The 16,130-nt window shown below is 31.9% G+C and overlaps 2 protein-coding genes across 4 annotated transcripts; one reads left to right on the top strand and one right to left on the bottom strand.

Annotated features, from left to right (window-relative positions):
* Positions 1–2,941: 2,941 nt before the first annotated feature.
* LOC115958259 (protein NOI4) lies at positions 2,942–6,680 on the top strand. Of its 3 annotated transcripts, none has more exons than XM_031076668.1 (3): positions 2,942–3,008; positions 5,478–5,663; positions 6,307–6,680. In XM_031076668.1, exons 1-3 carry the CDS (start codon positions 3,003–3,005, stop codon positions 6,349–6,351), a joined length of 237 nt encoding a protein of 78 aa, XP_030932528.1. In that variant the 5' UTR covers positions 2,942–3,002; the 3' UTR covers positions 6,352–6,680. The 3 variants fall into 3 exon arrangements, with proteins under 3 accessions (XP_030932528.1, XP_030932527.1, XP_030932526.1); XM_031076667.1 differs by lacking the exon at positions 6,307–6,680 and adding an exon at positions 5,826–6,295 and having other exon boundaries at positions 2,974–3,008; positions 5,481–5,663; XM_031076666.1 differs by lacking the exon at positions 6,307–6,680 and adding an exon at positions 5,826–6,295 and having other exon boundaries at positions 2,974–3,008.
* A 3,745-nt stretch (positions 6,681–10,425) lies between these two features.
* On the bottom strand, positions 10,426–14,646 carry LOC115958406 (transmembrane emp24 domain-containing protein p24beta2-like). The gene is made up of 5 exons (XM_031076825.1): positions 14,457–14,646; positions 13,472–13,681; positions 11,656–11,842; positions 11,458–11,565; positions 10,426–10,996 (listed from the first exon to the last, which is right to left on the bottom strand). The coding sequence occupies exons 2-5, from the start codon at positions 13,679–13,681 to the stop codon at positions 10,863–10,865; spliced, it is 639 nt and encodes a 212-aa protein (XP_030932685.1). The 5' UTR covers positions 14,457–14,646; the 3' UTR covers positions 10,426–10,862.
* Between the last annotated feature and the right edge of the window lie 1,484 nt (positions 14,647–16,130).

The following is a 16,130-nucleotide window of genomic DNA, read 5'->3' as shown; positions in this document are numbered from 1 at the left end:
CATGGTGTACCGGTGTTGGAAGGGAAGGTCGATGGGAAAGTCGAAAAGAATGTACATCCTTATCAATTAAATGGGAGACATGACATGAAAGTAGGAAAAGTCCCCACGACAGCTTAATCTTGTTAAGTTGTATTGAGTTTGGCTATGGACTGTCTTTATCAAAATTTGGCCAACAAACAAGTGCATATTTATATCCTCCTTAAATAACTTTAATCACAATATTGTAGGCAAACTTAATTGTTATCATAAAATTATTCCCCATACCAAATAAATTAAGAATTTACTAGTAGGTGAGAGGAGGATCACCTATTTTATACTCAAAAAAAAAAAAAATCAATTAAATCTTCACTGTATTTTTTAATACATAATTAATTAATACATTTTAATTTTATTAGTTGAGCTAACTGGAACCTATACAATTGAAGATTTAAATGCTTATAAACTATTAAAAAAATGTTTATATTCATTTCAACATAAAAAAATTTCTGGTATTTTTTGCATTTACAAACGTTTGACACAACTCAAAACCTTTTTTAAGCATGGAAAAAAAAATTTCATAAGATTTTTAAAATTTTACTCATAATTATTATTTAAATATATATTAATTAGCATTGTTTTGGTACTTATCTATAATATCTCTCAATTGCCTATTATGTGCTCGAGAATGTTCCCTAGTTCCTTGGTAGCACCTCAAGGTGCATTTCGTTGTCTTACATGAGATTTGGGCTATTCCTTACTCCCTGCCATGACACCTTTTGCTCATCTATTTCTCTTGCCTGCCCAAATGCGAAGCACACAATCCATCTATGTTAATGTTAATAAGGGTGATTTTCAACTAGTTGTGAGACAAGTTATTGCTAAGTATCAAGTAATCGTAACAAAGTAGCAACAACACACAAAAAGAGCCCTAAACTCTTTTTGCAGAGTTTTATAAAATTCAGATTGACCATATACCTAAAAGGGCCAATGTTGAAACTAACACAATGACCTATTTTTGTTCGACGTTTGATTTTTGATTGACTTTAAAAATTTGTCGCGTAAACTTTTGAAACCTCACAATTTTACACGTTATTATTCTATATATAAACCCTTCATTAAAATCTTGACATATCATATATACAAGCATAATTATAATAAATGTCTATTAATAGTTTTTATAATTATCAAATTTCATATTTAAACAAAAATAAGAGAAAAAAAAAATCACAGTTGATTAAACTTTCCATGCATCATATGAGTCATTGATTAGTTTAAATTATTGATGAGCTAATAAAATTTTAAGAAAATGATGTTTAATGATTAAGCTAAAAAAAATGATGTTTAGCCAAGTGTGGAGGATTTGACCTTTATTCAACTAAAAAACTTCCTAATTTACTTTTACTTTAATAAATGAATCTCTTTGCCTAAGCTATTAAAAGTCTTTATAAATAAAAGTTAATTAATTATTTATTTAAGACGTGGAAAAGCCTAAAGACTCTTAAAACGCATTGCCAGCAAGTCAAGAACGTACACTCTTTTGTGCGCCAGTACAGTCTTAACAGTTCCACCCTTAACTCCGTTTGCCAGCTCACCACCCTCCATTTCCGTTACTATTTAGAGCACTTGGTAATGAGTACTTCTTACCTGAAAAAGAAATATATTGTACTGGTAAATTTACATGAATATTATTTATTTATTTATTTACGTATTCCGATATGAAAGATGGCACTATTTATTTTTTATTATTTATATTATTATTTAAAGAGTTTTTCATATTTTGAATTTTGATGTACAAAATATTATCAAATTTACTAATTTGTAAAACTTAAATTAAAAGGGTTATATATATAAAATTGTCAATTTAAAAACTCCTAAATTTTAGCTCTCACCTAAAATATAGTCTACTAAATAGGACAACTCCCCGCTGGTTTTCAAACTTAATGTTCAAAAAATTGAATTGCTCCAACTCTACTACATTCCTTCAATTAGTAAACCTTACGTTAAATAGGGAAAAAAATTTGAGGATAACATGTAAAAATATATCTTGAATTCTACTTAAAATGCCTACAAAATATTACACTCTTCTAGTAATTTATATTTTCAAAACAAACTTATTCAAAATTAAAAAAAAGGAAATTATAACACTAGAAAAAAAAGACCTCACTGCATGTGCAAAGCGCATATAATGAGGTTAGTTTATTTTATTTATTTACTTTTATGTATATTGAAGATGAAGGAAAAAAGTGAATGATGATTGTTAACTGTAAAGAAAGAAAAACAATAAAAGATAAAGAAAAATTAATATTTCAATAAAATATAGTATAAAATAGATAATCTAATAATGAGTATTTCTTTACAAATGATGACTGTTATTTGTAAAGAAAGAAAAATAATAAAAAAAATCAAGAAAAATTAATATATTAATAAAATATAGTTTAAAATAAATAATTTAACGTGAAGTATTTTGAAAAACAAGTACCGTATTACGTAAAGAATAGATAAGAACTTTTACACCACCTGATGTCAATATTTTAACACATCTGAAATATTCTGGTGCTATAAATTAGTGCACAATTTTATACACAACTCGCCCATGTGGTGAGTTGCGGTTGGTGGAAGGGTGATGGTGGTCACTCTTCCACCAACTACAACTCACCACATAGACAAGTTGTGCACAAAATTGTGCACTAGTTTGTCTCACTAGAACCTCTCAACACACTCTCTTACTTTTGAGTGCTTGCCCACGTCACCAATGACGCCGGATTAACGGGCGTTCCCATAAAACATAACGCCGTTATCTAAACCCCACTCTACGCCGTTCCGTTTCCACAGACGTTTATTACAGTAGGCCCATTTTTTTGGCCCAAATTTCACATTCCCTTCTCTCTCTAAAAGACTCTTCCTTTCTCTCACTAAAAAACTTCTCTCTCTCTCTCTGGTTTTTTTTTTTTCTTTAGCTTTATTGGTCTGTTGTCATTTTTCTTTTCCCAGAAAGGCAAGCTCTCTCTTTCTCTCTCGAATTCATGTCGGTACGTCCTTTCTCTCTCTCTCTCTCTCTCTAAAAGTTTGTGTCTTTGATTCTCTGTGCTCGATTTGATACAATTCTTGATCGATTCCTCAGCTTCAGTTTTTGGTTTCTTGTTGAATATTTTGATTTGATCCTCTTGGTTATGCTAGTATTGTAATTTAAATATACAATCTTTCTTTTCTTATTTTGTTTTATTTTAAAAAATTTAAGCAACATTTGAGTAAATTTTTATTTTTTTTCCTGAATCTTTATTTGTTATATTAGCTTCTTTTGTTGAAATTCACGATTTTTATAAGTCAATGGTTTGTGGGTATTTCAATTTTCTGTTTTTTTGAGAATTTTTTTTTTAATGAATTATTAGTTTATTACCAAAAAAGGAAAAAAAGAAAGAAAGATTAAGTTAATGAATTAATTCGAATGTTAAATGTTTTAGTAAAGAATGGAAAGGAAAGAGCTTTGAGTTTGTGTTTTTAGTTTTAGCTAAATGCTTTTTGTTGTTTGGTTGTTAAGTGCTGATTAAGTAAGTTAATGACTTGATTTGAATATCTGTTTGCTATGTAGAGGAGCTTTGTGTGGATCTATGATGATATGGCTGTGATTTTGTGCTGGTAAATTGCTCTTGATATTGTGTCGATGAGCTCCGGCTCAAATGGGCACTTCCTCCCTTTCAAAGTTGACGGGTGGAGGGTGAGTTTATGGGTTTGTCAGGGTTGAATGCCTTTGGATTACCCGGTAACTAGTTTTGGAAAGTGGGGTCAGTTGCCGGTGGGTTTTATTGACTTGGGGCGAGAGTCCAAAGAGCAACTCATTGAATTTGTAAATTACTGATAATTTGACAGAATTGCGCTTGGTAATTTGCTGCTTTGGTCTGTTTTAGTGAATGCTTATTAATGAGTACTGTTTTTGAGGCTTTGTTATATGGTTAAGCAGTAGTCTAGTGTTTTGTATGTGGGATTTCTTGATTATACATGTTTGTATCACCTAACATTTCACTCATAAACCCTGTCCCTACAAAACACTTTAGCAAAAGAGGATATGTTACTTGGCTGACCCAGTTATCCTTTAGATTGTTTGTGGATACCAAATTTTGTTACTTAATTCTGTAATTCCTTATCTTTGGTCTTTATGATGAATTTTGGTAAACTGGGAATGAATGACTGATTTTAAATCCATGACTAGCTGTGCTGGTTTTGAGCCCAGTGAATAATCTATTTAGTTTCAAGATGTATTTGGTGTTGCATGGTATTTTTAACATAAGACGATTTTTCGTTATGCACATGAGCAATCACCACTGATATTTGCGATTGGAATGACCCAAAGCTGAATTAAGGTGTGAAAAACAACAAATTGCCACGTATTCGAAAACTATAGAGTATGCAAGAAATCCTGTGGCACTGGAAAGTAAAGGAAAATTACTTAATATCTTGTATAAACCTTTCAATAGATTTCACAGAGCTGAACTAACCTGGGTCATTTCAAGTCTACCTTTACCCAAAATAATCAACCAGAAGTGTATGTAAAGCTAAAATAAATGGGCTGGCAGTGCAATTTTGGTATTACACTTTTGTAGTGATTCAAACTGAAGTTACAATCTATTAAAGTAATTTAGCAAGTCAAGGGGGTGGATGCTTAGGATGAGGTGAATTTGCTAGTGTTGGTTGGATGCTTTGCAAGGTGTATAGAGCTGTAGCTACTCCATTCATTGTATGATTGCTCAGTGGGGCTGAGATGCCTAATATAATGTTGAGGTCATGTAATAAAAGAATGCCTCTCGTTTGAGGCATCCCAAAGCTTTATGGAAGGATTATCAATACTTATTGCAGTCTTATGATTGCCCAATCAACCTAGGTAAAATGATGAATCTATCTGTCTTACGCTTTGCTTTTACTTTTGGATGTGTGTGTTAAGTAGTCTGCTTCTTTCCTGGAAATGATCACGTTGATGCCTGTTGCAGACTTGATGGGACTAGTAATGACATGATTAATATATGTACCTTGCTCTGTTATATCATGCTTTGCCTTAGGAAATTTGCATGCTTGAATTGTGGCAATCAGCTTTTTAACAAACATATTCAAACTCTGTTTATGACTGCATGAGGGTTTGATTCCTTTTCGAAGCTGATCCTACTTCATGGTGGATGGAGAGTCCTCCATAACATCTCTTTCTCGTCTCTAGATATTGAATTATTGTTGTGCTTATGTACGGTTCTACCTGAGAACGTGAGAAGTTTTTGGGTTGAATTAAATGACTTTTCTTGCTAATTGTGATGGGGTTAATTATAGTTCCATTTCTAAAGTTCATCAGGGGAGGACAATCAGGATTTAGTATTACCCTTTAGGGTCCATATTACTTAGTGATTGATTAAATGACATTTGTGAACATGATCATTTATTTATTGTTAAGTGGCTGTCCTTTACCTTAAACAGCAATCAGAGATGTAATAAGCTCTTTTTACCTTTCTGTTCTTCAGCAGGACAAGGGTCAACCACTACCAAAATTTGGTGAATGGGATGTCAATGATCCTGCTTCAGCTGAAGGATTTACTGTGATTTTTAATAAGGCTAGGGATGAAAAGAAAACGGGTGGCAAACCAGAGTCACCAGGAAAGGGTGATTCTCAAATCAAGCCTGGAGTTGATACTGCCAAGCCTCAGGCTGTAAGATGCTATTGCACCTCCCTCTCTCTCTGCAATTTAATATATTCCTAAGGTGGCCAACTGCTACCTATTTTTGCTACATCATAAGTAGAAAGCTTGATTATTTTTTTGATAAGTAAAAGTTTGATTAATCGTTAGAACTTTGTATTTTTTTTCTTACAGAGTACAGTTGTGCTAAAAGAATCTTGGTCATGTATCACACCTCAGGGTTACTCAAAGGATTTTTCTTAGGTCTACAAATGCCATTCAGATAATAAAAAAGAGTACGATTAACAAAATAAAAAGATTGGACAAGAGCATTGTAGCTCAACTGGTTGGCACCTCCTAGTGTTTCGAAATGATACATCTAGGGTTCAAATTTCCCTTTCCCTGCTTTAACTATTGAATTATCAAACAAAATAGAAAGACTGTGACCATCAAAAGAAATGTTAGCAACTCTAATTTATCCTGTGAAGTTCATATGTAGTTGTTTATATAAATTGGCTGTTCTTATTCCATTCCCCCCACCCCAATCAATTGTGTTTGCTTTCTATATCCCTAGAATGGGGAAAAAAGTGGTGTGAGATTGCACTGTCATTTCTGCCACAGCCACACACTTTGCATAAGCTGATTTGTATTATGTGGATGATTCACTGATTTTCAGAAAAAATGGTTTTGCTGCTTTCAAGAACCACCTACACAATCCTGAGAAGGTCAGTGCTTCAACTTAAGAGGCATGTTTTTCTGTAACTAGCTCCACCATATTGCCCCAAAAAAGATGGGAGTTGAAGAGCCATGATGCGCTCTACTGGAATTTAGTGTGTGCTGTTGTAGAACTTGTGAGGGAATAGGTAAAGAAGACAAACACTTATTGTATCTATATGTACTGATGTTGTGGTTTATTTATTAGAATGTGAGCTATTTCTCCCCATCTGGGCGTTGTATTACTCTAGATCTGTAGAGCTTTGCTTGTGACATCTTTTTTCTCTTCTTATTTGTATTGTATTACCTATCAAATTGGCGTCGTTTATGATATTATTCTTTTTCAAAGTTTGTTATGTCTTTTTTTATCTAGGAAACACAAATTCTGACATTACAAGATAGTTTAGCTTCAAACTATCTCTTCTAACTCACTAAGTGATGATTAATAAGACTATTTATATATATTATTTAAACAAGTTACATGACTCATTAAAAAAGTTATGTGACTAAAACTATACATAAATGAGTTCTTCAATCGCCACATAGTAGGTTAGGGAGATAGTTTCAAATTGGTTTGGAACTAAATTTTTTCCTATGGAAAATAGAGGATAAGTAAATTAGGAACAATTTTTTGTTTTTGCTTTGTTAAAATCTTTTTCATAGTTAGTTAAGGTAGGAAGTTGCAATTTAATTCAACATCACTTGTACATTGGCATTGCTTTACTTATTTATTTATTTTTAAATTTGATAGTTACACTGTGGTGGGAGGAGGGATTTGAATCCCAGATGTCATGGATACATCTCTAGAAAAAAATTATAACTTATTTTGTATAAGTGGACTTACATTACATATGAAGGAGGAAAATTGAAATACAAGTCCTTCCTAATACGGTCACACTCCAAGACAGGAATAGACAAAGGTATGGGATTTGAATACCAGTATTTTGCGAACACCTTTGTCTTGACTTTGTAGTTAAGACCTAGAAGTGAAATGAAGAGGACAAAGATGAAAATCCTAGCATAGTACAGAGAGTGTGCTACTCAAATAAAAAATAACATAGTAAAAGTGTGTGCCCATGTGCTAATCAATCAGTTCTCTTCAAATTATGATTCTTTTCTAGTATGTTCCTGTCATAACCTGTAAAGATGAATTGAAGTGCCTCTCCTGTCCTTTATGCAAAGGCCAACCGCAGGAGTTTTGCATCCCCCAAACGGTAAAAAGCCTGTGAATATGACTGAAAGAGAGGGGAAACAAAACTCTATTATATAAAAAACATTTAAATAAATTTAATGATCCAAAAAAATTTTCACATTATATTTTTAACAATAGTGATTGGTGTCGATAAGAAGCATAGTGTTTTCTCTCGTTCTCAAACACAGTTTGAAAATGGTGTGTAGATGTTTGAATAAAGTTGATATTTAATTGAGTATGGAAATCTTCTTGTAGTGAAACGTCGATATAAAGCACGCTGAGCACTAAAGGCAAAGGATATCTGAAGGTTGCTTTCACACTCTCTACCCCTTAGGAGGCCCATCTACCTCAGATTAGTCAGATATTTTGTTCTTTTCTTCTTTTCCGATAAAAAAAAGAAGAAGAAGAGATTATGCTTTAAATTCCGAAGTGTTGGTTTATTGGCTCTTTCAAAAGATTTTTAGACACTCTTGAGACATCGCCAATGTGATATTCTCTTTTCTCACATTCTTGGTAGATCTCACTATAAATTTAATTATTGGGATCAATCGTGAATGTGAGAAGAAGGAATACCACGTTACCATACTCCGAAAATACCTAATAATTACTCACTAAGGTCTCATGAGATTCATAAGGTCTTAAGATTAAAACTTTTAACTTGTATTTTGGAGTCATCAAGATAGTTTACCTCCAAACTATCTTCTCCAACTTACTAAGTGATGATTTATAAGACTATTCATATGTATTATTTAAACAAGTTACATGACTTATTAAAAAAGTTATGTGACTAAAACTACACATGGATGATCTCTTCAATCACCACATGATAGGTTAGGCAGATAGTTTCAAATAAGTTTGGAGCTAAACTTTTTCCTAAGGGAAATAAAGGGTAAGTAAATTAGGAACAATTTTTTGTTTTTGCTTTGTTAAAATTTTTTCATAGTTAGTTAAGGTAGGAAGTTGCAGTTTAAGTAAACATCACTTGTACATTGGCTCGCTTTGCTTTTCTTTTCTTCTTATTATATATCATTTACTTTTTAAAAAATTCGATAGTTACAGTGGTAGGAAGAGGGATTTAACCCCGAATGTCATGGGCACTTCTCTTGAAAAAAAATTATAACTTATTTTGTATAAGTGGACTTGCATATGAAGGAAAGGAGAAAAATTGAAATACAAGTCCTTCCTCATACGGTCACACTCCAGGACAGGAATAGACAAGGTATGGGAATTGAATACCAGTATTTTGCAAATACCTTTGTCTTTACTTTGTAGTTAAGACCTAGAAGTGAAATGAAGAGACAAAGAAGAAAATCCTAGCATAGTACAGAGAGTGTGCTACTCAAATAAAAAATAACATAGTAGAAGCGTGTGCCCATGTGCTAATCAATCGGTTCTCTTCAAATTATGATTCTTTTCTAGTATGTTCCTGTCATCACCTGTAAAGATGAATTGAAGTGCCTCTCCTGTCCTTTATGCAAAGGCCAACTGCAGGAGCTTTGCTTCCCCCAAACGATAAAAAGCCTGTGAATATGACTGACAGAGAGGGGAAACAAAACTCTATTATATTAAAAAACATTTAAATAAATTTAATGATCCAAAAAAATTTTCACATTATATTTTTAACAATAATGATTGGTGTCGGTAAAAAGCATAGTGTTGGGTTCATTACAACTAGTTATCTGACTAAGTTGTGAAAAAAAATGATAAGATTATGGTGTACAACGGAAGTAGTATTGTGGTGGATTCAATTTCAATAAGGTGTGAGAAAAAATTGTAATTTTTTTTTTTGTCATTAGGATTGCTATGAGATCAATAAATTTAGTGACAATTTTTTACTAAACTGTTAACATGGTTTTTTATTATTTTTATTTTTATTTTTATTGTTTATGATTAAGGCATAATTTAAAGTCTCGAAGTAATATTTTTCTAATTCATAACTTATAATACATGTGAAAAACTCTCTAAAGTTTCTCCTAATACAGATCACAAGGATATTGACAGCCTTCACACAAACAAGCTTGGTACCATTGAGCAAAATCAACAGTGTAGAGAAGGTTAAAAATTAGAGAACACTTTCAAACAAACCTCGCCAACCCCAAAGTGTTGGTTTATTGGCACCTAAAGTTAGAAGATTATTAGACACTCTTGAGAAATGGTGATGTGTTGCTCTCTCTTTTCATATTCATGGTAGATCCCACTATGTATTTAATTACTAGGACCCATCGTGAATGTGAGAACGTTACCATACTCCGAAAATATGTATAATTACTCACTAAGGTCTCGAGATTCATGAGGTCTTAGGATTAAAACTTTTAACTAGTATTTTGGAGTCATCCCAATGAATATCCCAATGAATTTCCTTGTAATTATCTACATGTAAGGAATAAACTACACATGCATACTCAGTGAATAGTCATGTGTTCTAAGAGATTTAAAAGCCACTTAAAAAATAAAATTGATGCTTCTTGCTGAAGAAGAAATCTGGGATTTAGATGAGAGCTACAGAATATGAGCAATACTAGAGATAACAAAAGTTCCCATGATTATTTTTTCCACAACTTGTCATCCCAACAAGTTGTGGCTAGTGCAACCACTGTGGTAACAAACAAAACTTGATAATCGAGGGCCAAAACCTGGGCACCATTTGAACAGTATCATCATCTAGTATCTCATTGCAAGATTTAAAATCCATTCTCCTAAGATTTCTTGGCAAGAGTGAATGTGAACACAGAAATATTGATTTTTGCCATTGTTATAAAGTTTATTTTGATAGGGTCACGTTCAAGATTGCAAGCTTTAGGTAAACCAGATGGACAAGAATGGTTGTTACAGACTCAAAAGACAACATTTAGGAGAAAAATGTATGCCATAGAGTTGAGAGTTCTTTTCTAATGCCCTTAAAACTGCTTCAAATTCGCATAATATTTGATGTTACTAAATGATGAGCCATGCATTTCTACTGCCATGTTATTTCTATGCGTCATTGTTGCCAGGCACATACTAGCCTAGTGCAACAATGAACGGTACAATGTAGCCAATGAATATGGTTGCATCCAGTGGCTGAGGATGGCCTCTGGTGCATAGACTGGTCAAATTGGCAGCTAATCTAATATAGATCCACGGGTTGGGCTGAAATGCATGTATTTGTGCCTCATGAAAATCATTACTCGAAGGAAAGGTTGCCAGAGAGTTAGCAAATTGGTTTCTATGTATGTTTTTTCTCCTTGGTTACTAAGAAAAAGGAAAACAAAAGCTTCAGGCAAGAGTCTGACTTTGAAATTCTACAACTGATAACTTATGATAAATATTCAATAGCAATTCCATATTTAAACTCTGGACATCCCAAGCTTCCGTTCAAAGAGGCGGCGCAGAAGGTAAACTTGGAGAATGCTGGCACCAACAAGTGCTGCTGATTCAAAAAAGGCTTTGTGAACAGCCCTCCGACCCATTGCATCATTTACTGCATTTTCAAATGAAAAGATTAGATTACGAAATGATTGACAAACTAAATTCATTTAAAAGTCTACCTAGCCAGTAAATGTTATTATTAGTGTCATGCTGACAACGTGTGCGCATTATTGTGTGTATTCTGTCATGTGTAGGAACTCTTGATCAATATTATATAGTCTATTTAGTCTAATCAAATCAGCAATTTTTTATTTATTCATTTTTTAAAATTAAAAATAGAAGGCTTCTTTATGCAACACCAAATATATGATGCAATATCACAACAGAATCAAGCTTGAAAAATGAAAACACCAGGTAGATATGATAATCAGATCACTGGACTACTCAGAGAATCTAATTGTAGCACAAAGAGATTGAATGAGGGGAATAAACACAAGCATCAAACCATTAAAGGACCATGCTTTCCTTCTATTCAACATTACTACAGAAGGAATTCAGATAATCAACAGATACCTATTGCCTGGCGTTCAGTCTGAGCCTCCAGCCAATGCTGTTCAAACTGAATGTTGTAAAGAGCTTCCTCCAACTTTGATATTTGATCTAACAAAGGATTAAAATGCTCTGCAAATATGCAAGCCAGTAAGTCCAAATCCATAATTCAAGGGCTTGATAAAAACAGAAAAGGACTAAGAACGGTGAAGAATGATTAACCATCTTTTGCATGCTGGTCGTAGTATGAAAAATGGCTAACATGTACATCAAAGTCTACTGTCTCATGATAGGGAGATTTATTAGTGAAGCAAAAACGGTGGATTCCTTTATTTTGAGCCACAAACTCAATCTTCTCACTTGTCTTGTCACGAAAATCATGTAACTGTTCACCAGAAGGTCCTTTCACCTGAAGATTTCAACAAGGTTGTAGAATCAATGGTGGTTTTTTCATGGCAATAATAAGAAGTAATAGGAAATAAAACAATTGAAATTTTTAGCTTGACACGTATTAAGTGTTGCCAGGTTAACATCTGTTATGGAAAACATCTTGCTGCTATGAATTAAACAAAGACATGAAATGAACGCTTTCTTACCCCAAGATATCTATCGAGTTAAAACTTAGGTACAATTCCTTTTGTGCTATACCTTAAATTCCTCAACCAAATTCAATTACATAGTTGTTTGCCAAATGCAGCACAAACAATGTTATCTTTCTTCAAGGACAATAAATTCAACCATGTGGTTCATTAGTCAATGCAACCATGTGGTTACATTAAATTGGGAAACCTATGGTACAACCATAAATGTTAGTATCATAACAATACACAATACACAATACATATCCAAAAAAAAGGGTATCATATTGTTGATACGTGTTGACCATACTCATGCATTGTACAATTGTATGTATTGGACAATGCATGTACATGTGGGTTTAAATTGGGCTTTTTACAAATAAAAATGTGCTGTGACTTAAGTCCAACAGGTTGTGGGACTTGTTTTTATCAAAACATTATTGGGCTACTTGGTTGAGGCCAATAATATACCATGTCCATGAGTTTTTTCCCCTTCTCCCTCTTCTACATTTGGACTACACATTTGAAATTCCACTTTCACGTTTACAAATTTCTTTTCAATACTATCAATAACATATTTAACGACAATATAATCACTTTTTAAATCCAATCCACGAAATAATTTGATCTATGGACAACATCATTGTAGGAAAGGTCGAAAATTCTTGATCAATGGAGGAACAATATCTGTGGAAACATTCACTCATGGGGGGTGCTCTTGGACCAGTAAATATCACATATTGCTATTTTTGTTATAAGTTCAAGAAACTTGAATGGCAACAAGAATATAAAGAAAACATTATTAAAATAGAACAACAATAAAAGATTGTAAATGTTGGAGATGAAGAAGAATATAGATAAGAGGAGGATGTCAATGATGAAATGACTTTAGAAGAGGATGATAAAATTGACTTGTACTATGGAGATGAAGTTGATTAGATAATGATGAAAATGATGAGAAAGAAAATATTGTATTAACTTATGTATAATGTATCATCACTTTTAACTTTGACCAATTTCAATGCGGAAGTTATAAATATATTTTAATTTGATTTATTTAGGTTACTTTGTTAAATATTATTGCATAACTGATGATTAAATTAATCATTAGTTGGATATGTTCCAATTTTATAATAAATATTCCTTTCATATAAGTATATCTATAAGTTTTCTATAAATTTTATACAGGGTGTGTATGTTACGATACATTGACACAATACAAGAAAATTAAAAATCAATTCATGATATGATTCACATTTTGAATACTATGGATACAACACTAAGGAATTGTAGTTTGCCCTATCTATCATATGGCTGATATACACTAATGATATTTTTGAAGTAGATAAGTGTACAAGAGGAAAAAAAATTAAAAAACTGAAAAACTTCACAAAACCTCTTTTTTTTTTTTTTATAGGTAACAAGCCAACAAATTTGAGCAAAGAGATGTGGAAGCTTACCACAAGATCTACACCATCGTGAGTATAATGCCAAGCTCCGTCAACCTTAATTACAACGAAAGAAATATGCAGCGTATCCCCTTCATATTCAATATTGTGAGAGAAGCACTCTTCCCTATCAATCACAAACCTAATGCCAAACACAGTTTGCAGGCTTGACAAGAGTGCCAGCAATACTAACACAGCAAATTTCTGTAACCCAATCTTCATCTGTAGATTACAAAGTGACATTTCCAAGTCATAAGAAAGAATAAAACTAATGGCAAGAAAGAAAAAGGGGGGTGGGGGGATCTAAGGAATGAAAAACTGCAAAATTCAAAGATTTGTAAAATCAAAATGCATCAAAGTTCACAAAACATAAAATTTTATCAAGGAAAGTCTGTTACCCAACGTATAAGATAAGTAGTAATTGTCAAATTTAAGCAAACTTAAGGAGCATCATATAATTTTCTACACAATTCACAAACAATCCATCTATGTATACTTAAGGTGCATTATGCAATTTTCTAAACATTTCACAACAAGCTATCTATTGCCATAGAGGAAGCCTTCAAAGAAAATTTTCCCCCTTCTCCTGAAAAATTTAACAAAAAAAAAAAAACAGAGAACAGAAAGAACAGATTCCCCAATTACCTTATATTCTATTGACTACAATAGCTTAACCAGAATAACCCACAATTAACACCGAGAGATTATATAATCCTAATCACAAAAAAAAACTGATCAAATGAAACAATTTTTCATAACAAAATCAAAAGCACAAGAACTAGATCTCATTTCATACACCGTTTGGTTGCTGAGAACACAAGGGAAAAATAAGAGAAATCATCAGAAACATTTATAATTCAACCCCCACGAAAAAACCCAGAAAAAAAAATTCAATCTTTTAGAATTTAGAACACCCAATCAGACATCATATTCAAAAATTTCCCATCATGCTAGATTGATCACCAAAAAAAAAAGTTGAAAAATTAGAAAATTTTACCTTTGAATTTGAACAATCTGATACCCAGATAGGAAATGACAACAAAAATTGAAAATTTTGAACGATCTGAGAAGCACTCTGATTTGAGAGTCTCTCGAAGGGGACAAGAGCTCACGAGCTTAGGTTTGTGTCTATTTTCGAACCTGAAAGACTTCGAACAGAAACTGTTTAAAAGGCTGTGATTATATGAACTTCGTTTGTATGTATGGGTGTTTCTATGGCCCCACATTTATTGTCTACGTGTTGAACGGTTCTGATTGGCTGTTTTGATGTATCAGTTCGCCACGTAAGTACGATGTTGTTTGGTCTTTACCTTCCAAAGATGTACTTATGATGTATAGATTCTAGTGTGTTCAAATCTATTAGCATAGTCCAAGTTTATCCCCAAAACTTGTTTTAAAAATAAGTTTATCCCAAAAAAAAATCTAGTAGTATTGTCCAAATTTTCATTTGTAATATTATCCAATTTGTATTAGAGAAGAAAAGAGGATTAAATTCAATTTAATATTGAATTTTATTTTAATTATTAAATTAAGAGTAATGTTATATTCACAAATTATTTTATAACATTTTTACAAAATGTTAATGTGACCAAATTCTTATTGGTTTTTATCTAGATTCAGTATTAATATTATTTTTTTATTTACCAATAATCACTTATCACGTTAGCAGTTTATAAATTTTTTTTATAAAATAGGTTGTATCTCTAACATTATTCTTAAATTAATTTTTAAATTTAAATTTTTATTAATTTAGTCATTTACTTTATGGAAACGAGTTAATATGGCAGTTTCTATCCAAATTTATTAGCAAACAACATTGTTTAAATATTCTTAAATGGAGAGCTTGATGCCCCCTTTTGGTCTATCAATTTTCATTGTATTATTATTATTTTTTAATCAAAATTTTCATTGTATTAACTTGTTGGTAACTCATGCAATACATACTTTTTTTTACATAATATGATTTTTATTCTCATATTTATTTACTTTTTAAAATAATTATTGTGTTTGTATATTGAATTATATATTTTAGTATGAGATTAAATTCTATAATGACGTGGAGTAAAACCTAAATTCTACGCCTCCAATCCCAATATGCCACATCATTATATTACATTTTAAAGAATAGACATAACCCTCCTTCATCAAACTCATTTGAAAATCAGATTTAACTATGAGTTTATTGAGATGTTATTATTTGTGGTAGGATCTATTAAATTTTAAGTAAAAATTTGATGTGACAATCTCTTATTGGATTTGGATGGTGTAAAATATGAGTTTTACACCCTGTTTTTATCGAATTCAAACTCTTTTAGTATTAGGCAAATATTATGTTTGTGTTTGTATATGAAATTATATATTAATCATTTAAATAAAATATGTATTTCTAAGATTCTAATTAAGGATTTAAATATAGAATATAATTTAAATTTAATTAAAAATATAAATTAGAATGATGTTGTGAAAATTGTGAGGCCTTAAAAGCTTATGTGGCACAATATTGTGAGGCCAATAAAAAATTTGTAGGTTAAATAGTGCATGTGTAATTTAAAAATATTTTCTTTTTTTACAAATTTTATGTAATGAAACATATAATGTATTTTGCATTCAACATAATATATATATATATATATATATGTAAGGACACGATTTGTAACGACCCAAAACGATG

The sequence above is a fragment of the Quercus lobata genome, chromosome 8 (assembly GCF_001633185.2).
Source record: "Quercus lobata isolate SW786 chromosome 8, ValleyOak3.0 Primary Assembly, whole genome shotgun sequence".
Lineage (NCBI taxonomy): Eukaryota > Viridiplantae > Streptophyta > Magnoliopsida > Fagales > Fagaceae > Quercus > Quercus lobata.
Note: the sequence above shows the minus strand (reverse complement) of the source record. Positions and strands in the feature narration are given on the sequence as shown.